General features: G+C 43.4%; 1 protein-coding gene across 1 annotated transcript in view; it reads left to right on the forward strand.

The window, feature by feature from the left end:
• Positions 1-4,751: 4,751 nt before the first annotated feature.
• Positions 4,752-26,514, forward strand: part of LOC132232543 (phospholipid-transporting ATPase ABCA3-like) — a 204,655-nt gene continuing 182,892 nt past the window's right edge. The window contains exons 1-3 of the mRNA XM_059691927.1: positions 4,752-4,893; positions 18,790-18,858; positions 19,885-20,146. Coding sequence (XP_059547910.1) covers positions 18,799-18,858; positions 19,885-20,146 — 322 coding nt within the window. The 5' untranslated portion in view covers positions 4,752-4,893; positions 18,790-18,798. The remainder of the gene's footprint in view (positions 4,894-18,789; positions 18,859-19,884; positions 20,147-26,514) is intronic.

Consider the following 26,514-nt stretch of genomic DNA (forward strand, 5'->3'; position numbering starts at 1 on the left):
TTTAAATCCAGCTTCAACTTCAATTTTTCTTTTTGTTTTGTTTTGTGAATCACCCAAGGATATTTTCCCATTGATTTTTAGGGAGATTGGTAGAGAGAGGGAAAGACAGAGAGAAACATCAATGTGAGAGAAACACATCAATTGGTTGCCTCCTGCACATGCCCTGACCAGGGCCTGGGCCGGGAAGGAGCCTGTAACTGAGGTACGTGCCCTTGACGGGAATCAAACCCTTGGGGTCTGCAGGCTGATGCTCTATCCATTGAGCCAAACTGGGTAGGGCTAATTTTCCTTTCTAAACATCACAGATTTATTCTGCAGCTGAAATCAAAGTGTTAACAGGTCTGAGTCCATCTGGAGGCTCCAGGGGAGAATTTGTGTCCTTGCTTTTTCCAGCTTCTCAAGGTCGCCCACACTCCTTGGCTTGTGGCCCCTTCCTCCATCTCTCTCTGGTCCTGCCTCCTCCTTCTAAGGACTTGTGGTAACATTGAAGTCACCCAAATAATCCAAGACAATCTTCCCATCTCAAGAGCTTCTGCTTAATCTATCTGTAAGTCCCTTTTGCTATCTAAGGTGACATATTCACAGGTTCAGGGATTAGGACATGGACACTGATGGAGGTCATTATTCAGCTAACCACAGACTGATGTTCAAGTTGCTCTTTTGTGCTGGGAATCAAGGACCCCAAGGTCAGGGTGGGTGATAAGGAAAGCTGCTGCCTACACGGATTGGAAGGGGCCGAGGAGCCACAGATGTGGTGTGATGAGAACATGGAGGCCCCAGACCTGGAAATGAGAAACCCTGACTTGGTGTCTCAACAGCTGTGTGACCTGGGACAGGTCACCACCTTTCTGAGCTTCACTCTCTGAAGGTGATGGGGTGGGCATGAGAGGCCCTCCTTGCAGAGTTTGGAAGAGCCAACTGGATCACATCATAAATTGCATGCCCCAGTGCCCAACACAAAGTAGATGTGCAGCTTGTGCAGGCAACCGAGCATGGGGGCCCCCTAAACCGAGCCCCCAGGAGATGATACCACTTGGGTGAAATGACTCACCCCGGGACCATCTCAAAAGGTGAGAAAGGAAAGGGTGTCTCAGATGCATAACTCTGGTGACAGCCAAGAGACTGGAGACCTCACTGTAGCATAGAGTAGGTACATGATGGATCCGTGGAATGAATGCAGCTTCATCTTATTTTAATAACCAGTGCATTACACGGATGAGGAAAAACCACACTCTGCTATCTAAGGTCTTACATTCAGAAAATGGAGTAATAGAAACTAGTAAAAATATTCACTTTGCCAATCTGCCTGGCCAGGCAGATGCTTCCAGTCCTGCAAATGGTGGGTAAGAAAATAAGAATATAGCCAGGTGAAAAAATAGGTAGCAATAAATATCTCCTGGAATTTCAGAAAGGGCATATCGATAATGTCATATTTAAACTTTCTAATGAGATAATTTTAAGTGTAATTGCTATTCTAACTTTGTAAGGTCAAGTTCACAGTAAAGCTGTCACTATATGAAAATTAAAAAACAAACACAAAACCACCAGGCCGTGTCTGTACCTTTTTTTGGCTGAAGCAGCTCCCTTGCCAGGGGCTGTGAACGCTTGAAGGAATTTCTCTCTCTCCCCTCCAGTCAGGACAGTCAAGTCTGCAGCATGTTTTGGCTCTAATTATTAGGTGACATGTCTCCCTTTCCTGCATTTTATGACATGCTTTTAATACATTGTTTTTATGTATCCAAAGAAGTCATTGCTTCAACTTTCAGAATTCTTGGTTCTCGCTCTGCTGGCATGAAAAGAAGCTTCAGTAACCCATCAGTCATTCCTTTGGATGTTTTTGACATGTTAAAGTTTGGTGTTTTAAAAAAAAGCAGAGGCATATACACTAGCAGAAAATCCAACATTAAGGCTTCTTTCTTTTGAGTGCATTACTTCATTTCTGTTCTAAACCTGTAGTAATAGCTCTGTTAATGTAAAAAAAACATTCAAAACTGTGAAGATATAGGAGCAGAGACTGCAGGTTACTCTTCAGACAACCTAGATTTTAATTGCTTCAATTTCTGCTTCCTAAGTCCCATTGTTAGTCCATGTCCATCAACAGAACGGGGACAGAGAACTGCTTCCTTTCAGGTTCTCAGTTATTTTTTAAAAATATATATTTTATTGATTTTTTACAGAGAGGAAGGGAGAGAGTTAGAGAGTTAGAGACATCGATGAGAGAGAAACATCGACCAGCTGCCTCCTGCACACCTCCTACTGGGGATGTGCCAGCAACCAAGGTACATGCCCTTGACTGGAATCGAACCTGGGACCCTTCAGTCCGCAGGCCACACTCTATCTACTGAGCCAAACCGGTCAGGGCAGGTTCTCAGTTACGATGTCCTCCCATGTCCTCCCCTCCCCTCTGTGCCTTTTCCCCACGTGAACTTCGCAGCGGCTGGGAGGGGAGGAGAGGCGCATTTGGGTTGGGGCCGGAGGGGAGGACAGCGATGGTGATTGCACTTTTCTGTCATTGAAGGTGTTTGGTGTTTTGGAGGAAGCAAAAGAGCAATTCAATTTAGAAGATTATTCTGTCAGTCAGATAACGCTGGAACAAGTCTTCCTGACCTTTGCCAACCTAGAGAACAATGGACTTGATGGCAACGAGGAGGTGCCCTGAGATTCAGTTCCAACCCGAGGCCTGTCTTCTTAGGCCTCTCTCTGCTACACCTGGATACGTAGAGGGGCATTCCTGTGCGTGTGAAGATGTTGGCGTAAATATGCTTATGTAATAAAGAGTCCCCCAAAGGACCATATGTCCCTTCTTTGTAGACTTACATGGGGGGCCTGTGAAGCCAGCATGTGCAAATCTAAAGACATGTGCTGAAATTCATGCTCTCTCTCCTAGAAATATGTAAGACCAGCGTTCATCAAGGTGGGAACAACCTATTTCTGAGAATTCTGAGTGTTTGAACAGAAACATCCAGAAATGATGGCGCTGTTAGATGGGACAGCTGGAAGACCATGAGATTTATTTTTAAGTTGAGTTATGGGTAAGAGAAGCATTATGCCTGGAACAAAGCATATTTCCCATGCATACACACATACATACATACACACACATACTCACCAAGTTTATACCCCCAAATAATCTAATTAAAACAAATAGCAAAGTTTAAGGGGTAAATTGGGTTATTTCCAAAACTCAGACCAAGATTTTATATTTGTAAGATGATGTTTGCACGAAGACCACGTAGAGTCCAAGAACATAAAGCAAAAACAGTCTTTGAAAATAGGATGTTTTCCTTTCTACCCTTCCTACCTCTGATTAAGAAGAAAAGAGCACCTGAGCTCTCAGAAATGAGGTGGAGAGAGAGGTAGAGAGCCCTTCTGATTCTTGTTTGGACAGCTGGAGTCCCCATGAACAATGGCAGTCTAATCATTTCTCCAAAATATGGGCAGGTGAGCAGACAAGTGGGATGAGCCTTGTTGAATTGCAAGATGGAAAGAGTCCATGAAACTGCTCTATTTTGGGATGGTTTGTTCAAGGTTTTCATTGTCTCAGTCTTACAGTACAAGATGATATCCAACAGGTATTCTCTGTTCTATTGTTTTTAGTTTAATATAACTTCCTGTGAGTCCCATTCCCATACTACCATTGGTCTCCCAAAAGCAATTTCTGTAATTGTAAAATTTGTTTCCCGTGCTAGCCGCGTTTCAAAGGGGGAGAGAAGCTACTTAGTAGCTCTTGCATCTAGTCTCCCAGTTGGCTTCCTCACTGACCCTTGAAGACATTCCCTTCCTCTGGTAGCCCCTCCCACTGTCCCTCCCTGCGCCCAGCTCACCTCTTCATCTTCCAGCAAGAAACAAAAAATATTATGCATCAGGTCCTCTGCTGAGCACTTTCACAGGGTTAGCTATAAGGAGGCACCTAAAGAGCATGCCCTAAGCCTAAGGCTATGGAAATGACCCAAGGAAGAAACAAATCTGAAGAGAAGGTGGGGATGTTGACTGGCCCTGGGCCAGGCCTGTTTCACACCTGCCAGCAGCAGGAAATGCCCTCAGGGCCAGCCTGGGCTGGCAAACAGGATACACAGTTCTGGGGTGGCTGGCAGGCTGGTGGGAAGCCACACTTAATGGGGTGGGGGGAGGTGAGTGAGGCGAGCGTCCTCAGGCTGCACAAGAGGATCCCAGGGCAAACGCCTGAAGCAACAGCGGAGGCCCTCGTCCAGCCGCGTCCTCCAGCGCCCTCTCTGACAGCTTGACCTGTGGCTCCCAGAGCCCAGCTCCTGGCACCGCGAGGCAGTCACGGGACACCCGACAGCAGGGTCAGCATTCGGAACCTGTGACCCAGCCTGTAGGTGCACCGGAGGTGGAGGTGCCGTTGGGGCGGGGTCGGCCCAGAGGAGCGTCTGCGGACTCGGGGAGCAGGAGGAGGGTTTGCAGGTGGGTCAGCCGAGTGGCCGGCGGCGGCCCGGCAGCGAGTGCAAGGGCACGGGCGCAAGGCCTGAGGGATGTGGGGGGTGGGGAGGGACACGTGCTGGGAGGGGGCGTGTCGGGGAGGGGCGGAGCGGAGGGGCGTGTCCGGGAGGGCGGAGCGGAGGGGCGTGTCCTGGAGGGCGGAGCGGAGGGGCGTGTCCGGGAGGGCGGAGCGGAGGGGTGTGTCCGGGAGGGCGTGTCCGGGAGGGGCGGAGCGGAGGGGCGTGTCCTGGAGGGCGGAGCGGAGGGGCGTGTCCGGGAGGGCGGAGCGGAGGCGATGCGCCTGGGCTGGAGGGCGTCCCCGCGGCTCCCGCGAGAAGCTGGCCCGGGGGACGCGGTGCGGTTGGGCAGGGCGTTGGGAAGAGGCTCGCGCGCAGCAGTGGCGGCGGAGGCGGAGGCGGAGGCGGAGGCAGTTGCGGTTGCGAGGCCTGCGGGGTGAGTGTCCAGACCTCCCGCCCTTGGGTTACTCCCACCCCCGGGTCCTCTGCCTGGGCAGCGGTCCTGAGACTCCCCTGGGAGCCTTCCTCCCGCAGGCGCCCGCGGGTGCTGCCGCGGTTTCGGAGGCAGCAGTTTGGGTGGGTCTGAGTGACCGCCCTGGTAGCTGGGGCTGTGTGGCCGGTGCCAGCGGGACGACTGGAAACGGGAGCTTCCCGCCTCGCCGGCCGGAGGCTGGGAGTCCCGCCCTGGCTCCGCGGGGCGCGGTGCCTGCCGAGGGCTGTGAGGGTTCAGGGAGGATGCTGGCGTCCTCGCGGGCAGGAGGGGGGGCTCTCTGGTCTGTTCTCTGAGGGCGCTAATCCCTTCGTGGGGGCTCCCCCCTCATGACTCATCCCCCCAAAGACCCCACATCATGTAAGGGAAAGGGAGAGAGAGGAACATCAATCAGTTGCCTTTGAAACGCACCCGACCAGGGACCAAATCTGAAACGTGGGGAAGTCCCCTGCCCAGGAATGGAACAGGTGACCTTTTCGGTGCAGGAGACCATGGTCAACGAACTGAGCCACACTGGCCAGGCCAGGGAAGAGGGCATTTAAAAAGAGTTTCATATTACCAGGGTTTTGGCTGGTGAAGCAGGTTATGAAGGAATTCACACCTGAGGGAAGAGAGAGATATAGCCAGAGGGAGTTTATTTTACTTTCCATGAAGGGAAAGGGCCAGGCATTGCTCATTGTGCTGGGACAGACAAAGAGAATAAGCTGGGTCTAGTGGATCTCCTATGCCTGGCTGAGGCCACAGAGGGGGACCCAGACTGCAAGCTGAGCCTTTATTTTTTAGCCAGAGGTAAACAAGGTACTGGTCACCATAGTTGCAATGTTCTTGTGAGTTTCACTTGTTTTGGCAGCACTTGGCTGCATCTCCCTCAGCCCATTAGCTACCCAGGTAAGATCTAGGGCAGGGGTGGGCTACCTTTTTGTGAGTGCGTGCCAAAACCAGCAAAATCTCTGACTCAAAATTCTTCTGTGTGCCAACCCTAATTTTTTGAGAACATGTTACGCTTACTTGATATCTCTTAAGGTGTACGTATGTGAAGAACCTTGAAGAAATAATAAAATTCATTTGAGCGACAAAAACACAGTATATGATGATGAAAAATACATTATTTTTTAATGTATACATGTACACTGATAGTCTGACAAAACTTTATGACTCTGTTTGATATTATCAGTGGGACTTTTGCTGCTGCATCACTGATGACAGAGATTTTACATCAGGTTTTATTCTCTGACCTTCAGAGATATGCACGAGCTACTACTTTTATCCGTCAGGCTACTCCCATTATGAGACTTAACAAAATTCATCACTGAGAACAAAGATTCACAAGCGTATGTGGATGAAAACATGGAGAGTAATGCTGTTGCAAAGTTTTTTAAACAAAAAAATTTCTGGAATGGCATTCCGAGTCCTCAATAGTTCGTTTTTGACACTTCTCTCTGGTACTCCTGTCTCTAATCGCTTTTTTCCCAATGTTTTCCAAGTCAACTCTAAGGTCAATAAATTTTGCTTCCAAATTGAGCTACTCTGAAATTTAATCAAGTGCATTTTAAAGTCAGCCATGTCTATCCATGAAAACACTTGTAAGTTTAGTTCCTCCAGTTTCATGCTGTCTGGAAACCTCATGAATTTTGCTATCTCTTCCAGTTTTCTGAATTTCACAAATCTTGAGAAGAACTGCTCAGTAGTTGACTTGATGATGTTTAAAAACAGCTTTTGAAGGCTTTGACAGTCTGTTCTGTCATCTTTTGGGAGGTCTTTGATATGGCTCTTGAGGTTTGGGAAATATCTAAATCTCTCACAATCCACATCCCTCTTAAAGATTTCCAATTTCTTTTCGAAAGCCTTTATGTAACCAAACATAACATCAAGTGTCTTGCCAGTTCCTTGTAATTTAACATTTAAGTCATCCAAATGTTCACAAAAATTGTAAATGGAAGATTATAAGAGAGGGTTTTGCGTGCCAGCAAAAGTTACTGGCGTGCCATGTTTGGCATGCGTGCCAGGGGTTGCCCACCCCTGATCTAGGGAGTGTCATAAGGTCAAGCCTAATTATGCTAAGAGGGCTGTGCCCTCTAAGCTGGGACTTGTTTGTGGCTTTGCCAACAGGTCAGTCCGAGGCTTAACTCTATGGCTGCTTCCTACATCTCTCCCTTCTTTTATTTTTAAGCTACTACAGTAAAACTTACACATCAAGAACAAAGCTCTGACTAATAAAACAATGCCAATGCCAATGCAAAACCTAAACTACAGAACATTTTAACATTTTAAAACTTGAGCATCAAGAACAAAACTTTGGCTATTAAAACAGTAACAAAACAGTGCCAATGCGACACAGCAATGAGAGAAATCAAACTATAGGCATGTTAACATTTCAGCTACAAAATGAAGGTTATCTACTCAGAGTCCTCAGATTTGTCCGAGTAAGACTTTACAGAAAACTGGCAGCTCACCATAGCTAGTCAGCACCCTTGGTCCCTTGCATAGCCTTCATTTTCTTCTTCTGCATCGCTACCATCGGGGCAGCTCTCAGTCTTTTGAATGCAGGGACACGGAGCTTCTCTGGGTCCCCTGTACCTCCTCCAGCCACCAGTGCCACTTCTCTGTCTCCTCAATGAGGAGGCCCCACAGCTGCTACAGGTCGGTGAGCCTCTGTGGGATGGTCTCGGCATTCAGGCTGCTGCTGTGGGTGACGATGCTCTGGCTCCTCTCGAAGATGCTGTCGATGTGAAGATGTTGATGCGAGGCTGGTGCTGTCGGATTTCCTTCTGGAGGGTCTGATGTTTCTTTATAGTCCTCAGATTTGGACAGTCTTAATTGCCCGTGTTTTACACCAAGCTGCTACTAAACTTCACTCCTCCCCTTACTTTTTGCTTTTTGCACTTGCTTCACTGGAGCGTCCTTTCACCTTGCAATTGTAGTTCCCCCGAACTCAGGCCCTGCGTTGGGTGTCACATGTGCTGGGCCAGCACAGCCAATGGTTCGGTGAGCCTGAGACAGGGTGGCGAAGAATTAAAGAAAAGACAGACAAAGAGAATAAGCTGGGTCTACTAGGTGGATCTCCTGTGCCTGGCTAAGGCTACAGAGAGGGACCCAGACTGCAAGCTGAGCCTTTATTTTATAGCCAGAGGTAAACAAGGTACTGGTCACCATAGTAGCAATGTTCTTGTGAGTTTCACTTGTTTTGGCAGCACTTGCTGCACCTCCCTCAGCCCATTAGCTACCCAGATAGGAGGGAGTGTCATAAGGTCAAGCCTAATTATGCTAAGAGGACTGTGCCCTCTAAGCTGGGACTTGTTTGTGACTTTGCTGACAGGTCAGTCTGAGGCTTAACCCCATAGCCACGCCCTACAGCTCATCACAAGGACAGAAAAGCCAAGGGCAGTCTCCCCTTTTATGCCCTAGCTCTTGCTACATAATAAGGGAGGGAGTAGGATGTTTGGGCTGAAATTGAGCAGACATCAGGGGGCTGCAGTTTGTTCCCTCTCCAGGAGACAATCCAGGCAGATGTCCTTGTGCTGGAAAGAAGGTGAGCCCCAAACCAGGGATCCTGGCAGGACACTGGGAGCGGGAGAGCAAGGCAGCTCCTCCTGCAGGAGGTGCAGGGGGCGGGGCTGGGAGTAGCAGGGGGTGGTCCACACCTGACACATCATCTGTCCCTCACTCTTGATTGGTCAGAGCCTAGGCTCCTCCCAGTCTTGCACGATTGGCTACTTTAAAGGAAAAAGGGAGGGGTTGAGTTTTGCCGTTTCAAAATGGTGGCCCCCAGGGGAGCTGCAGTCATGGAGCCAAAATGGCAGCTGCCTACACCCCCTTCTTTGACAGAAAAGATTACTTGTTTATTCTCACAATTCCCCCCTTATTTATTCTTTCCTTCAAACTCGGTTTGCATTTGTTGCCTTTCACGCTCTGCAGTGTCTAGGAGGAGACTGTTTTGCTGTCTGGTAAGTGCGGTTTCCATTACCCTTTGGACAAGACCCCTCATACACGTGTTCACATAAAAACGTTCCAACCTGTAAAGAATGTTGGTGAGTTTATTTGAGCCAAAGTCTCCACAGTTTCCGGGAAGCAGAATCTCAACAGTGCTCTGGAGGGTGGCGGCTTTTCACTTTGTTCTGCAAATCAATCCGAGGAGGAGACGAAGGTGGGTTATATGAAACCTATTGGTGATAGAGGAGGAGGTGGGAGAGAGCAAAGCGGAGAGACCCCTGGGATTGGATAAAAAGTAAAATGATAGGCACATCCTTAGTGGGTGCAGGATAGTCAACAATTAACACAATAACAATAACAACGAAGGAATCTGTGGTCATGTGGTGTGTAAACGTTTATGTATGTTTGTCCCCCCACGTCCCGTGTCCGGCATGGTTCAGGGCTCAGGGTCTGGAAGAGGGGCCGCATGCAAATGAAAGAGACAAGACAAGAGACAATTTGGAAATATTGGGGGTCCAGGCGGGCAAGTCCAACTCAAGGGGAAGGACTTCCACTGGTGCTCAGGCCTCGCCAACCTTTTATTGGTTTGGGATACACCCATAGCCCTTAGGCAGGCAATTTCCAGTAACAGGCAGACAAGAGAAAAAAGTTCTCCATCTTATGCATCAGGTGATTATTTATTCACCCCACCTGAAGAAACAATTAGAAATGACACAGAAGCATTTTACACAATTCAAACATCATGCACACGCTAGTACATATTGGAGAATATTGTAAGTCTCCCATTTCCCTCCTGAGAGACAAAGGCTGTCAAGAAACTGTGTATATCCTCCCATTTGTCTTCTCCATACATGCTCACATATATATTTATATTTTTACAATCACATAAACTGTTTTGAAACTTTCCCCTTTTACAATGTATCATCCTCCCATGAAAGTACAGTATTTGTCTTGTCCTCTTTGAACCATGAAGAGGATTTCGTTGAATTCCGTTTTCTTTATCCATTCATCTCCTGATGGACACGTGATTCGTAAGCATCCTGTCTGTTTCCACTTTCTTAGTGTTAAGTGTCTGTGGGGGGCAGAATCTCCTAGCTGAAAACCACGTGGGCAGAACCTTCCCAAACCCTCCCAGGTGTATACACTGATGAGGTATCTCATTTTGTTTTAATTTGCATTTCTCTGATGCCATATAATGTTGAGTTTTTTCAGTGTTTTTTTAAAGATTTTACATTTCAGAGCAGTTTAAGTTCACAGCAAAGTTGAGGGGAAGGTATAGAAATTTTTCACATACCGCTTCCTCTTGCATATGCCCAGCCTCCCTCACACCACTCCCTCACCACAGTGGTACGTCCTTCGCAGTTGAACGTGATCAAAATCACCCAGACCATAGTTGACATTAGGTCACCCTTGGTGGTGTACATTGGGTGGGTTTTGGCAAGTGTATAATGACATACATCCATCATTACAGTGTCATACAGAGTCGGTTCACTGCTCTGAGTGCCACCTATTTATTCCTCTTCCCACCCCCAAACCCTGGCAACCACTGATGCAGTTACTATTTCCATAGCTTTGCCTTTTTCAAAATGTCAGATAGTAAGAATCACAGTGTATAGCCTTTTGATTGGCTTCTGTCACTTAGTCAGAAGCAATTAAGGTTCCTCAGTTGTCTTCATATGGCTTGATAGCTCACTTTTTAAAATCTTTATTAAAAGTATTACATATGTCCCCTTTTTGCCCCCATTGATCCCTGCCAGCCCACCATCATCCCAGACCTTTACCACCCTACTGTCTGTGTCTATGAGTTATGCATATATGCATACAAGGTTGTTGATTGATTAACTCCCACCCACCTACCTTCCCCCACCTTTCCTCCTAGATTACACACACTGTTCCATGCTTCCATAATCTCTGGATCCACTCCGTTCATCAGTTTCTTCTCACATATGAGTGAGATCATGTGATACTTGTCTTTCTCTGACTGACTTATTTCACTTAGCATAATACTCTCCAGGTCCCTCCATGCTGTCTCAAAGGGTAAGAGATCCTTCTTTTTTACTGCTGCATAGTATTCCATGGTATAAATGTACCACAGCTTTTTTATCCACTCATCTACTGATGGGCACTTGGGCTGTTTCCAGGTCTTAGCTATTGTAAATTGTGCTACTATGAACATAGAGGTGCATACATTCTTTCTGATTGGTGTTTTGGGTTTCTTAGGATATATTTCTAGAAGTGGGATTACTGGGTCAAATGGTAGTTCCATATTTAATTTTTTGAGGAAACTCCATACTGTTTTCCATAATGGCTGCACCAGTCTGCATTCCCACCAGCAATGCACGAGTGTTCCCTTTTCTCCACATCCTCACCAGCACTTGCCATTTGTTGATTCGTTAATGGTAGCCATTCCTGACAGTGGTACCTCATTGTCATTTTAATTTGCATCTCTGATGATCAGTGACTGTGAAACATTTTTTCATAGGTCTCTTGGTCATCTGTATGTCCACTTTAGAAAAGTGCCTGTTTAGGTCTAATTCAGTAGTTCTCAACCTTCTGGCCCTTTAAATACAGTTCCTCATGTTGTGACCCAACCATAAAATTATTTTCATTGCTACTTCATAACTGTAATACTAGGTGTACTGGTTAATAATGCAGATTTTTTTCAATAGATGGAGTTACACATATGTGGATATATATGCGATTTGATATGTATGCTATTTTGTTGTATTGACAGCAAGCTTCAAAACTTCATATGTTAAATTTGCTGAAGGTGTTAACATCATAGATACTTTCATGCTTAAAATGTCAAATTTCGCCCTGACCGGTTTGGCTCAGTGGATAGAGCGTCGGCCTGCGGACTGGAAGGTCCCAGGTTCAATTCCGGTCAAGGGCATGTACCTTGGTTGTGGGCACATCCCCAGTGGGGAGTGTGCAGGAGGCAACTGGTCGATGTTTCTCTCTCATTGATGTTTCTGACTCTCTGTCCCTCTCCCTTCTTCTCTGTAAAAACTCAATAAAATATATATATTTTTTAAAAAATGTCAAATTTCATGCCCAAAAAAGAACATTTGTGGGAAGTTTTAATTCATTACTTTATTTTGAAGAAAAGTGTTGCTGAATGTTATCATATACTTTGGGAAGCTTATGGTGAACATGCTCCATCTCAAGATACTTGTGAACGCAGGTTTAAATGCTTTAAAAGTGAAAGAGAAAGAACATCCAGGTCAACCGAAAAAGTTTGAAGACCAACAATTATAAGCATTATTGGATGAAGATGTGTGTTAAACTCAAAAACAACTTGCAGAAAGATTAAACGTTGCTCAGTAAACAATTTCCAATCATTTACAAGCAATGGGAAGGAAAGATTTTAAAGGAAGGAAAATGAGTGCCACATCAACTGAATGAAAGACAAATGGAAAACCAAAAAGTCATCAGTAAAATGTTGCTTCAACAGCATGAAAGAAAGTCCTTTTTGCATTGAATTGTGATTGGAGATGAAAAGTGGTTTTATTTTGAGAATCCCAAATGCACAAAATCATGGGTTGATCCAGGTCAACCATCAACATTGACTTCAAGGCCAAATCACTTTGGAAAGAAGACAATGCTCTGCGTTTGGTGGGATCAGGAAGGTGTGCTGTATTATGAGCTTCTAAAACCAGGTGAAGCCATTAATACTGATTGCTACCAACAACAAATAATCATTTTGAACCATGCTTTGATCATAAAATGACCAAAATGGGCCAGAAGACACAGCAAAGTAATTTTGCTTCATGATGATGCACCATCACACACTTAAAAACCAGTTAAAAACACGTTAAAAGATCTTGCCTGGGAAGTATTAACCCATCTGCCATATTCACCAGACCTTGCTTCTTCAGATTACCACTTGTTTCGATCGATGGGATGCACACTTTCTGAGCAGCACTTCAAAACGTACGAAGAAGTGGAAAATTGGGTCTCTGAATGGTTTGCCTCAAAACAAGAAAAGTTCTATTGGGACAGTATCCACAAATTACCTGAAAGATGGGAGAAATCTGTAGCTAGCGATGGACATTACTTTGAATAAATCACTTTTGATGTTTCTCTTGAAATTATCATGTTTTCTTTGATTACAAAATCCACATTATTAACTGGTACACCTAGTAGTTGGGTCATGTTTTTGTATCCATTCAGCTACTGTATGTCTTTTGATTGAAGCATTTAATACATTTACATTTAAGGCTGTAATTGATAGGTACTTATTTATTGCCATTTTAATTTGTATGCCTAGGTTTCTCTCTCTATTTCATTTTCTTATTATTTCAGTCCCTTTAGTATTTCTTGTATTGCTGGCTTGGTGGTGATGAACTCATTTAGCCCCCCCCTCCCCCCGCCCGCCTCGGAAGCTCTTTATTTTACCATCTATTTTGAATGAAAGCCTTACTGGATATAGTAATCTTAATTTCATATCCTTGCTTTCCATTACCTTGAGTACTTCACGCTATTCCCTTCAGCCTGTAGAGTTTCTGATTTATCATCAGAAACTCCTTTGTAGGTAATAGTTTGCTTTTCTCTCACTGCTTTTAAGATGGTTTTTCTTTACTTTTTGGCATTTTAATTATGATGTGTCTGGGCATGGGCTGGTTTGGGTTCTTCTAGCTTGGGGATTCTCTGTGCCTCCTGAACTTGTGTGACTTTTTCCTTCACCAGATTTGGGAAGTTTTCTGCCATTATTTCTTTAAACACATTCTCTTTCCCTTTCTCCCTTTCTGTCTCTTCTGGCACACCTACTATGAGAATATTATTATGTTTCATGTTGTCTCACAGTTCTCTTAAGCTGTCCTCCTGTTTTTTAATTGTTTTTTTCCCTTTTAGTTTTCTGATTGAGTGACCTTTTCTAGAATTCTCTTTTCTAAATCACTGATCCGATCCTCAGCTTCCAATTTCTGCTGTCCTTTCCAGTGTGTTCTTTATTTGTGCTATAATGTTCTTTATTTCTGTTTTCATAGTTACTATGTCTTTTCTCATACTGTTGAGCATCTTTACCATCATTATTCTGAACTTTATATCAGATAAATTTCTTATCTCCATTTCATTTATCTCTTCTTCTAGATAATTCTCTCGTTCTTTCATTAGTGGTTGTTTCTTTGTCTCCTCATTTTGGCTGCCTGTTTGAGTTTGTGACTATGTATTAGGTAGATCTGCTATGTCTCTCAGTTTCTAGTGAAGGACAGTGTCATAAGCTGTTTCTGACTAATTAGATCAGGCAAAGACTGAAGGCCTCCAGAGCCCGCCTCTGCCTGCAGACTGATTTGATTTAGTCTTCAGTAGCTTTCAGGCAATCATCCACAGGTACGGTGTGAGTTCTGCCAACAGAGTGGGGCAGTTGCTTCTGCCTGGAAGCTAATTGTTAATCTCAGTTTCTTAGTGAGCCTCAGAAACTCCACACCATGGGGCAAGTTGTTTTCCAGTAGGTTGACTATCTCTCCCCCAGGTAAGACCCCCTGAATAGGTCATGTCAGGGTGAGAAAAATGATCTCTGCAGTGTGAGGGAATGACTCAGCATAGGAAACTGGGGCATCTGCCTTCTGAGCTCTAACTCCAGAGCCCCCAACCCTGGCTTCTGCTCACACAGCTCCAGTCTTCTCTGCCCTCCCTCTGCTGGAGCACAAGGTGAATGTTTGCACACAGAATTTTGTGTGTTGGTCATTTAAGAGGGTGCCTAAATTTCCAGTCATCTCTCCCTGGCAGACAGCAACCCCACTGCTTTTCACAGCCAAATGTTATGTGGGCACCTTTCTCAGTTCCGGTGCTCTCTGCTGGGGGGCCCAGCTTGGGGATTAGACCCCAGAGTTCTCAGTGGCAACCCCCCAGAGCTGAGATACCTCTCCGGAACTTTAGCTGCTGTTTGTGGGAACTGGCCAGCCCTTTCACACATCTGTCCCTCCTACCAGTCTCTATGTGGTCTCCACTTTTAGTCCCTGATTATCAGGGTTCTCTCCAGGCAGTCTTCAGTTGATTATTCTGGAAGGTTTTTTTGTATTTTAGTTGTAATTCCAGTTTTGTCCTGGGAGCATGTTTGTGTAACATCGGCTTACTCTACCGCCATTTTTTATATCCAGCTCATTTCTTTTTAGTGCTGAGTAATATTTCACTGTCCGGATGGACCACAGTTATTCATCCATCACCTGCTGAGGAACATCTTGATTGCCTATAAGTTTTGGCAACTATGACTGAAGATGTTATAAGCATCCCTGTGCAGGTTTTATATGGACATAAGTTTTCAACTCCTTTGGGTAAATACCAAGGAGCATGTTTGCCAGACTGTGTGGTAAGAGTTTGTTTAGTTTTATGGGAAACCATTAACCTGTCTTCCCAAGTGGCTATACAGGTTACAGTCCTACCAGCAATATATGAGAGCTTCTGTTGCTCCAAATATTTGCCAGCATTGATGTCAGGGCTTTAGATTTTGGCCATTCTGATAGTCGTGACATGGTATCTTGTTGTTGTTTTAATTTTCATTTCCTTGATGACATGATATAGAGCAGCAGTTGCCAACTTTTCGGACCTCATGGGCCACCAGTGGTCCACGGACCACTGGTTGGTGACTGCTGATATAGAGCATTTTTTATATACTTATTTGTTATCTGTGTATCTTCTGTCGTTGAGGTGTCTCTTGAGGACTGTAATCCATTTTTTAAAATGTTTCCTGTAATTTTTGACTATATTTCCCCCCAGATTTAATAGATATAATAGATATATTTAAAAGCCTAAGCGACCGTTATGACCGAATGACCAGCACGACTGGTTGCTATGATGCGTACTGACCACCAGGGAGCTTAACGTAGGAGCTGCCCCCTGGTGGTCAGTGCGCTCCCACAGCCAACCTCCTGTGGCCGGCCAACCTCCTGCGGTCCTTCACCCCCAACCCCATGCACGAATTTGTGCACCAGGCCTCTGGTTGACATATAATATTGTATAAATTTAAGGTATACAATGTAATGATTTGAGGTATGTATATATTACAAGATGATTTCCAAAATAAATTTAACACATATATTCCTCACATAGTTACAATTTTTTGTGTGTGATGAGAACTTTTAGATTTACTTCCTTGGCAACTTTTAAACACACAATACAGTATAATTAACTATACTCACCATTATTTATTAATCTTATAACAGGAAGTTAGCACTTTTTTACCACTTTCACCCATGTTCCCCACCCCTGGCAACTGCCAGTCTATGTTCTGTTTCTATGAATTCAGCCTTTTAGATTCCTCCTGTAAATGATATCACACATTTGTCTTTGTCTGACTTATTTCACTTAGCATAATGCCCTCAAGGGTTATACATGTTGTTGAAAATGACAGCATTTCCCTTCAATGGCTGATTGATATTCCACATAGGCTTTCCCTGCCTTGGCTAATGTAAGTAATGCTGCAGTGAACATGGCCGTGCGAGTGCAGATGACTTTCTGAGATAACTTTAACCTTCAGTTATATATGCTGCAAGTGGAATTGCTGCGTCATTGGTAGATCTATTTTTAATTTTTTGAGGAATCTCCATACTGTATTCCATAATGGTCAAATGAATTTGCTAGCCTGCATAGGTTGGGTCATGAAACAGGCTCTATGGCCTTGGGCTCTCTGACTGTGGACCCAAATCAATCAGAACTGCCCACTGAGCTCCTTGGCCAGATGGGGCCACCCACTCAGCTCAGCCACGCTGTGGGGCTTTCATAATGGTGTCTTGTCTATGGATTGTTGCTAGTAGACCACCTGAGGATATTTTTTCCATTGATTTTAGAGAGAGTAGAAGGGAGGAAGGGAGAGAAAAAGAGCGAGAGAGAAAGAGAAGCATCCAAGTGAGGGAAATACATCAACTGATTGTTTACCACATACATCCTAACTAGGGATTGAACCTGCAACCTAGGGATGTGCTCTTGACCAGGAACCGAACATTCGACCCTTTGGTGCACAGGACAATGCTCTAACCACTGAGCTACCAGTCAGGGCTGTACCACAGATTTTTTTTTCATTCATCCATGATGAGCACTTGGGCTGCTTCCAAATCTTGTGTATAGCAAGTAATGTTGCATGAACTTAGGAATGCATATATTCTTTCTAATTAGTGTTTTGGGTTTTTGGGATAAATTCCTAGAAGTGGAATTGCTGGGTCATAAGGCAGTTCCATTTTTAACTTTTTTAAAAAATATATATATTTTATTGATTTTTTACAGAGAGGAAGGGAGAGAGATAGAGAGTTAGAAACATCGATGAGAGAGAAACATCGATCAGCTGCCTCCTGCACATCTCCTACTGGGGATATGCCCACAACCAAGGTACATGCCCTTGACCGGAATCGAACCTGGAACCCTTCAGTCCACAGACTGATGCTCTATCCACTGAGCCAAACCGGTTTTGGCCATTTTTAACTTTTTGAGGTCACTCCACATACTGCTTTCCACAGTAGCTGAGAATTATTGGGGAGTTGGTGGGGGGTGATGGTGGAAGGATTGAGCGAAAAAAAGAAAAAAAACTCAGACATGAACAACAGTGTGGGCATTTCCAGTGGTGGGGTGGAGAGCTGGGGGCATGGGAGGAGGAGGGTATATTGGGGGATAAATGGTGATGGCTGAAGACTTGACTTGGGGTGGTGAACACAAAATACAGTGTATAGATGATGTGTTGTAGTATTGTGTGCCTGAAACCTGTATAATTTTATTAACCAGTGTCACCTCAATAAATTCAATATAAAGAAAATGGTAAGCATAGTTATTTTAAATTTTGCTTCTGATAATTTTGGCCCAGATTCAGAAAAATTGCTTGTAGGAATAGTTGATTTTAGGATGGTATTATTTTTCTCCAGAGTAGAGTTCTTTTTTATGCCAGGCACTTGTAGGCATTTGTGATCTGGGATCACCTTCATTTGGTATCAAAGATCGAAATTACTTGAAATTTGGCCAGTGCCCTTCACATTCATTCTTATTCATAAGATATGCCTTCCCTTCTTGGCCCCGAATTTCAGCTCTCTTCCTGGTAGCCCCCCAAAATTGGAGTCAAGTGTTCAAGGTCACACAGTTACTGGTAGAGCTAGGAAATCAATCTAGACAGTCTGTTCTTACATATGGGTTATAATAACCTACCGTGCCACCCACCCACACCATGAGGGAAGGGTTTCTTTGTTTTGTTTCCCATTGTGCACCCACAATTAACGTGGCACATAGTAGATATTCAGAAAATATTCATTAAATGTAAGAATGAATCTGCTCCCATTAGTAATGTTAATGTAGGTATTTCCAATCTCACAAATTGCTGAGTGGCATGTTGGGCGTACAGGTGTGATGTTATTTTATGTTTGTTCTTGTTATTTGCTTTTTTTCTATGATGATGATTTGCTTTGTATTGTTTCTGAATTAGTATTTTGATAAGAATTGGAAAAGCTACTGGACAAATTTACTTGGAAACTTGCATCAGTAACTCACTGATCATTTTTTGTGCTTGAAGTTTTGTACATTATTAGAAGCTTAATAGATGCTGAGTAAATTAAAACTGTAAGGAGAGCCCTAGCTGGTTTGGCTCAGTGGATAGAGCATCGGCCTGTGGACTGAAGGGTCCCAGGTTCGATTCCAGTCAAGGGCACATGCCTGGGTTGCGGGCTCGATCCCCAGTAGGGGGCAGCCGCTCAATGATTCTTTCTCATCATTGATGTTTCTATCTTTCTATCCCTCTCCTCTCTGAAATCAATAAAAATATATTTTAAGAAAAATGTAAGGAGAAACAACTTCTCAAATATTTCAAATGCTTTTTGTTTCTGTTGTCATCCTTTAAGACTGATGAGAAAATTAAGTATTTCAAATTTAAGTAATTGTCTAAAATTTACCTTTTTTTTAGATAATCTTATTTTAAAAAAAACTTTACTTCCTTCTTAGAGTTGAAGAATGGATTTGTTGGGGTTGAACAAATTTATGGTTCTTCTGTGGAAGAATTTTACTTTGAAGGTAAGCTGAGCTATTTATAGGATTACTAGTGGCCCGGTGCATGAAATTTGTGCATGGGGGCGGGGTGTCCCTCAGCCTGGCCTGCACCCTCTCCAATCTGGGACCCCTTGGGGGATGTCCGACTGCCAGGGGATGTCCCTGTGGGATTGGGCCTAAACCAGCAGTTGGACATCCCTCTCACAATCTGGGACCACTGGCTCCTAACTGCTCACCTGCCTGCCTGCCCAATCGCCCCTAACCACTCTGCATACTGGCCTGCTCGCCCCCAACTGCCCCCCCTACCAGCCTGCTCGTTCCCAACTGACCCCTCACACTGGCCTGCTTGTCCCCAACTGCCCCCCCTTTGCTGGCCTGATTGCCCCCAAATGCCCTCCCCTGCTGGCCTCATGGCCCCCAACTGCCCTCCCCAACCAGAGGCCCTCTGTGGCCAGGTGCGGATCACTTGCCTTGTCACTGGGGCGACAATGCAAGTGTTTCTCTCCCCCCCACCCTCCTGGCCGCTCCGTGCCCACTGCCCAGAGGCCCTCCGTGGCCAGGGTGGAACACTTGCCTCATCGCCACAGTGACAAAGCAAGCATTCCTTCAGGCCTCTCAGGCTGCCCACTCTCAGCGGCCGCCCTCTCAGGACTGAGAGGACTGGGCACCACCATCTTTGTGGCGGAGTGATGGTCAATATGCATATTCCCTCTTTATTAGATAGGATTGCAACATCTAAGAGATGATCACAGAAATCATCTGACAGCCCAGGCACTGCATTTCATTCATACTGTGGCAATTTCCTGTTCTGGAGCAGGGTTATCTCTTGCACATATGTGGGGTCCTCAAAGAGTGAAAGAACACCAGAATGACTCATAGGAGAGAGAAACAGTCCAGGAAACTGCGGCTGGTGTACTAGTATACTGAGCCTTTTTTTTTTTTTTTTTGCCATCTGTATCTTCTTTTATGAAGAGCCTATTAATATCAAATAACCAGTCATTTGCAAAGTTAATATACCCTTCCGCTAACAGTATCCTTTTCCTCTCCTAGCGCCGGCAGTGCACTGCTCTGGTTGCAGAGCTCATCCTGACTGTCCTGTTTGTTGGCGTGCTTCTGTTAACACGCAGGTTTTCGTATAGAGAGAAGACTGGGCCCTTCAGTTACTCTCCGAAGCCTGTTGATGAGTTGCCTATGTTCCTCAGAAAAGTCCCTTCTTCTGGTGTGTGGGAGTTGGCTTTTGTGCCTTCCAAAAGTGTTGTGGTGAAGGATATCGTTGAAACTGTGAAAAGAGATTTACACTACAATTTTAAAGGTTAGAAATTAAGGTTTTCTGGGGGGAAAAAAGCATTATTAAATTGTTTCAGTGAAGACACACTTGCAACCTTTTCACTGGGCATAATCTTCCAAGTAAAACATTGTACGATATCATCATAACCAGGTGATAATCTCCTAAGTATATAATAACATGGCTGGTTAAACTTGAGAGTTAATTCACATAAAAATATATTTTCCTAGATCTCAAAGCCAGTAGTAGTAGTTAAAAACTAGATGATCAATTTATTTTATTCTAGATTATCATCCAATTCTGTGATACTCAGTATTCCTTGTTTCTCATTCTGTTGTTTAAACCTTGGTAAGTATAACTCCAGGGGTCTATGATGGTGTGTCAAAGGTATTCAAAGGGACAGCATAGGCATGCATCTTCATTCTGGATGCATACAAAGTCGTTAGTTATTTCAAACACTAGAGGCCCGGTGCATAAAATTCATGCACTGCGGGGGGGTGTCCCTCAGCCCAGCCTGCACCCTCACCAAATGAGACCCCTCGGGGGATGCCTGACTGCCAGTTTAGGCCTGATCCCACAGGGATCTCACAATCCGGGACTGCTGGTTCCCAACCGCTCGCCTGCCTGCCTGCCTGATTGCCCCTAACCACTTCTGCCTGCCAGCCTGATCACCCTCTAACCACTCCCCTGCCAGCCCGATCAACACCTAACTGCTCCCCTGCCAGCCCGATCGCCCCCAACTGCCCTCCCCTGCCAGCCTCGTTGCCCCCAATGGCCCTCCCCTGCTGGCCCGGTCACCCCTAATTGCCATCCCCTTCAGGCCCGGTCCCCCCCAACTGGCCTCCCTCCCTTGCCAGCCTGGTCACCCCTAACTGCCCTCCCCTGCAGGCCTGGTTGCCCACAACTGCCCTCCCCTGCTGGCAATCTTCTGGTGGCTATCTTTTGACCACATGGGGTCGGCCATCTTGTGCGAGAGTCAATTTGCATATCGCCTCTTTATTATATTGGATTGCTTAGATAAAAACGTTGCCCGACTCACTGAGGAATGCTGTATAGAAGACTTAGGCTATTTAGAATTATTATAAAAGTTCCCATTCTTCACTTACCCTCACATTCTTAACTCAGTTTCTCTACTCTTCCTCCCAGAAATAAAAATCATTAGAAGTTTGGTGGGTATCTCTCCAGTGCCCCCTCTTTTTATACACATATATTTATTCAGCAGTGTATTTTTTTCAATCTTTTTTTGTTTCTCAATGGATTTGAGAGTCCTTTAGAGTAGGTGACATCTCAAAACATTTTTTATTATAAAAAAGCACCATTGAAGCTGAAGAATGCAAAATCTCAATAATTTTTGAAGTATACACCAGAAATATTCTAATAAATTAGTCTCTTACAGGCTACTCTGGGTTACCCAAAATATTCTGTAATTTCCATTCTGATTTCTTCATGGATACATGGGATTTTTATAAGTATATTACTTACCTTCCAAACATCTGGGAATTGTTATCTTTCTGTTGTTGCTTTCTATTTTAATTTCCTTGAATAAGAGCATACACTTTATAATGTCAGTGTGAAATTTTGAGAATTGTTTATTGCTGGTTTATAGAGTATTTTGATAAATGTTCCATGTGCATATGTAAGATTGTATTCTGTAGCATTTGCTTGTGGTGTCCTATGAATGTCACCTAGGCCAAGTTGGTTAACCTCATGTTTTCCAAATCTCCTATGTTCTTACTATTTTTTACCTACTTATTCTATTAGTTGTTGAGGGTGGTATGACATTTTCAACTAGGTGTCATCAATACTTAAAAGGTTATACATATTAAAATAATATTAAAATTTCCTTTTTGCTTATATATTTTGAAATTATTAGGTCATGGGGCCTTTCTCTTGAATTGCTTTAAAAATATTTCTCAATTCTGAAATTTTTCATTTCTCTCTAAAAAAATGTTTTATTTTTAAATTTATTAGCTATATTAACCATAGTAACTTTAGAATCCCTACCAAAAAGTTCTGATATCTGGATTACTTGTATACATTTTTTTCTCTTAAGTCATAGAGTTCTGTTTTTTTTTTTTTTTTGCCTTTTTTTTTAATTGCTTAAAGTAATACAAAGGGTATTGCATATGTGTCCATTTTTCCCCCCCGCCCTAGACAGTCCCCTAGCCTCCCCTAACCCCCAGTGTCTTATGTCCATTGGTTATGCTTATATGCATGCATACAAGTCCTTTGGTTGATCTCTTACCCCCCCTACCTCCTGTCCCCCAAACCTCCCCAGCCTTCCCGCTGCAGTTTGACAATCTGTTTGAGGCAGCTCTGCCTCTGTATCTCTTATTGTTCAAAAGTTTATAATGGTCTCTATTATCCATGAATGAGTGAGATCATGTGGTGTTTTTCCTTCATTGACTGGCTTATTTCACTTAGCATAATGCTCTCCAGTTCCATCCATGCCATTGCAAATGGTAAGAGTTCCTTCTTTTTAGAGCAGCATAGTATTCCATCGTGTAGATGTACCACAGTTTTCTAATCCATTCATCTACTGATGGGCACTTAGGCTGTTTCCAGATCTTAGCTATGGTGAATTGTGCTGCTATGAACATAGGGGTGCATATATCCTTTCTGATTGGTGTTTCTGGTTTCTTGGGATATATTCCTAGAAGTGGGATCACAGGGTCAAATGGGAGTTCCATTTTCAGTTTTTTGAGGAAACTCCATACTGTCTTCCATAGTGGCTGCACCAGTCTTCATTCCCACCAGCAGTGCACAAGTGTTCCTTTTTCTCCACATCCTCTCCAGCACTTGTCGTTTGTTGATTTGTTGATGATAGCCAGTCTGACAGGTGTGAGATGGTACCTCATTGTTGTTTTGATTTGCATCTCTCGGATGATTAGTGACTTTGAGCATGTTTTCATATGTCTCTTGGCTTTCTGAATGTCCTCTTTTGAAAGGTGTCTATTTAGGTCCTTTGCCCATTTTTTGATTGGATTGTTTATCTTCCTTTTGTTAAGTTGTATGAGTTCCCTATAAATTTTGGAGATTAGACCCTTATCAGATATGACATTGGCAAATATGTTTTCCCACATAGTGGGTTTTCTTGTTGTTTTGTTGATGGTTTCTTTTGCTGTGCAGAAGCTTTTTATTTTGATGTAGTCCCATTTGTTCATTTTCTCTTTAGTTTCAAGTGCCCTAGGAGCTGTTTCGGTGAAGAAATTGCTTCGGCATATGTCCGAGATTTTGTTGCCTTTGGATTCTTCTAGAACTTTTATGGTTTCCTGTCGTACATTTAAGTCCTTTATCCATTTTGAGTTTATTTTTGTGTATGGTGTAAGTTGGTGGTCTAGTTTCATTTTCTTGCATATATCTGTCCAATTTTCCCAACACCATTTATTGAAGAGACTATCCTGGCTCCATTGTATGTTCTTGCCTCCTGTATCAAATATTAATTGAGCATATTGGTTCGGGCCGATTTCTGGCCTCTCTGTTCTATTCCATTGATCTATATGCCTATTCTTGTGCCAGTACCAGGCAGTTTTGAGAACAGTGGCTTTGTAATACATCTTGATATCTGGTATTGAGATCCCACCTACTTTGTTCTTTTTCAGGATTGCTGCAGCTATTCGGGGTCTTTTTTTTATTCCAGATGAATTTTTGGAGAGTTCGTTCTAGATCTATGAAGTATGCCGTTGGTATTTTAATGGGAAGTGCGTTGAATTTATAGATTGCTTTGGGTAGTATGGACATTTTAATGATGTTGATTCAACCAATCCATGAACACGCTATGTTCTTCCATCTGTTTATGTCTTCCTCTATCTCTTTTTTCGACGTCCTGTAGTTTTCTGCGTAGAGGTCTTTTACCTCTTTAGTTAAGTTTATTCCTAGGTAGCTTAATTTTTTTGGTGCGATGGTAAACGGGATTGTTTTTATAATCTCTCTTTCTGAAAGTTCACTATTGGTGTATAGAAATGCCTCAGATTTCTTGTGGTTAATTTTGTATCCTGCTACATTGCCAAATTCATGTATTAAGTCTAGTAGCTTTTTGATGGAGTCTCTAGGGTTTTGTATGTATAATATCATGTCGTCTGCAAATAAGGACAGTTTTACTTCCTCTTTTCCAATTTGGATGCCTTTTATTTCTTCTTCTTGCCTAATTGCAATGGCTAACACTTCCAGTACTGTGTTGAACAGGAGTGGTGAGAGGGGGCATCCCTGTCTTGTTCCTGTTCTTAGGGGAAAGGGTGTTAGTTTTTGTCCATTGAGTATGATGTTGGCTGTGGGCCTGTCATATATGGCTTTTATTATGTTGAGGTATGATCCTTCTACTCCCGCCTTACTGAGAGTTTTTATCAAAAATGGGTGTTGAATTTTGTCAAATGCTTTTTCTGCATCAATTGATATGACCATGTGGTTTTTTTCTTTCAATTTGTTTATGTGATGTATCACGTTTATTGATTTGCGGATATTGAACCATCCTTGCATCCATGGGATAAATCCAACTTGGTCATGGTGTATGATCTTTCTGATGTACTGCTGGATCCGATTTGCTAAGATTTTGTTGAGGATTTTGGCATCTATGTTCATGAGGGATATTGGCCTGTAATTCTCTTTCATTGTGTTGTCTTTACCTGGTTTTGGTATTAGGGTGATGCTGGCTTCATAGAATGAGCTTGGAAGTGTTCCTTCCTCTTGAACTTTTTGTAGTAGTCTGAGGAGGATAGGTTTTAGTTCTTCCTTGAATGTTTGGTAAAACTCCCCTGTGAAGCCGTCTGGTCCTGGGCTTTTATTTGCTGGAAGCTTTTTGATGACTGCTTCAATTTCTTCCGTAGTTATTGGCCTATTGAGATTTTTAGATTCTTCCTGATTGAGTTTTGGAATGTTGTATTTTTCTAGGAATTTGTCCATTTCCTCCCGGTTGTCTAGTTTGTTGGAGTAGAGCTGTCCATAGTATTTTTAACAATCGTTTGTATTTCTGTGGGGTCTGTTGTTATTTTGCCGCTATCGTTTCTGATTTTGTTTATTTGGGTCCTCTCTCTTTGCCTCTTGGTGAGTCTGGCTAGAGGTTTGTCAATCTTGTTTATCCTTTCAAAGAACCAGGTCTTGGTTTCATTGATTTTCTGTATTGTTTTTTTGGTCTCTATGTCATTTATTTCTGCTCTAATCTTTATTATCTCCTTCCTTCTGCTCACTCTGGGGTTTTCTTGATGCTCTCTTTCTAATTCTTTGAGTTGTAGAGTTAGATGATTTACTACCATTTTTTCTTGTTTTTTGAGATAGGCCTGTAGAGCTATAAACTTCCCTCTCAGGACTGCTTTCATTGTGTCCCATAGGATTTGGATTGTTGTGTTTTCATTTTCATTAGTTTCCAGGATGTTTTTAATTTTTTCTTTGATCTCATTGGTAACCCAATCAATATTTAATACCATGCTATTCAGCTTCCAGGTGTTTGAGTATTTTGGGTTGTTTTTATTGTAGTTTATTTCTAATATTATGCCATCGTGGTCTGCGAAGATGCTTTTTATTATTTCAATCGTCTTGAATTTGGGGATATTTTGCTTGTGACCCAATATATGGTCTATTTTTGAATATGTCTTATGAGCACATGAGTAGAAGGTATATTCCCTGGCTTTGGGGTGAAGTGTTCTGAAGATGTCTATTAAGTCCATCTGATCTAGTGAGTCATTTAGGATTGCTGTATCTTTGCTGATTGTTTGTCTAGAGAACTTATCCAGTGCTGTCAGTGGTATATTAAAGTCCCCTACTATGATTGTATTGTTGTCGATCTCTCCTTTGATATCTTCCAGGAGTTTTTTTTATGAATTTATGTGCTCCTGCATTGGGTGCATATATGTTTACCAGGGTTATATCTTCTTGTTGTATTGATCCCTTTAGTATTATGAAGTGGCCTTCCTTATCTCTTGTTATGGCCTTCACTTTGAGGTCTATTTCGTCCGATATAAGTATTGCTACCCCAGCTTTCTTTTCCTTTCCATTTGCCTGAAAGATATTTTTCCATCCCTTCACTTTCAGTCCGTGTGAGTCCCTTCTAATGAGGTGGGTTTCTTGTAGACAGCAGATGTATGGGTCATGTTTTTTTATCCATTCAGCCACTTGATGTCTTTTGGTTAGAGCATTTAGTCCGTTTACGTTTAAAGTTATTATTGAAAGGTACTTGTTTGTAGCCATTTCTTTTTTTGTGTGGCTGTTTTCTTTCTGAGCTTTTTGTTTCTTCTTTTTATACCAGTCCCTTTAGCATTCCTTGCATTTCTGGCTTGGTGGTGATAAACTCCCTTAGCCTTTTTTTTGTGTCTGTGAAGCTTCTTATTTCCCCTTCAAGTTTGAATGATAGCCTTGCTGGATAGAGTATTCTTGGATTCAGTCCTTTGCTTTGCATCACTTTG

This window comes from Myotis daubentonii, chromosome 4, assembly GCF_963259705.1.
Source record: "Myotis daubentonii chromosome 4, mMyoDau2.1, whole genome shotgun sequence".
Taxonomy (NCBI): Eukaryota; Metazoa; Chordata; class Mammalia; order Chiroptera; family Vespertilionidae; genus Myotis; species Myotis daubentonii.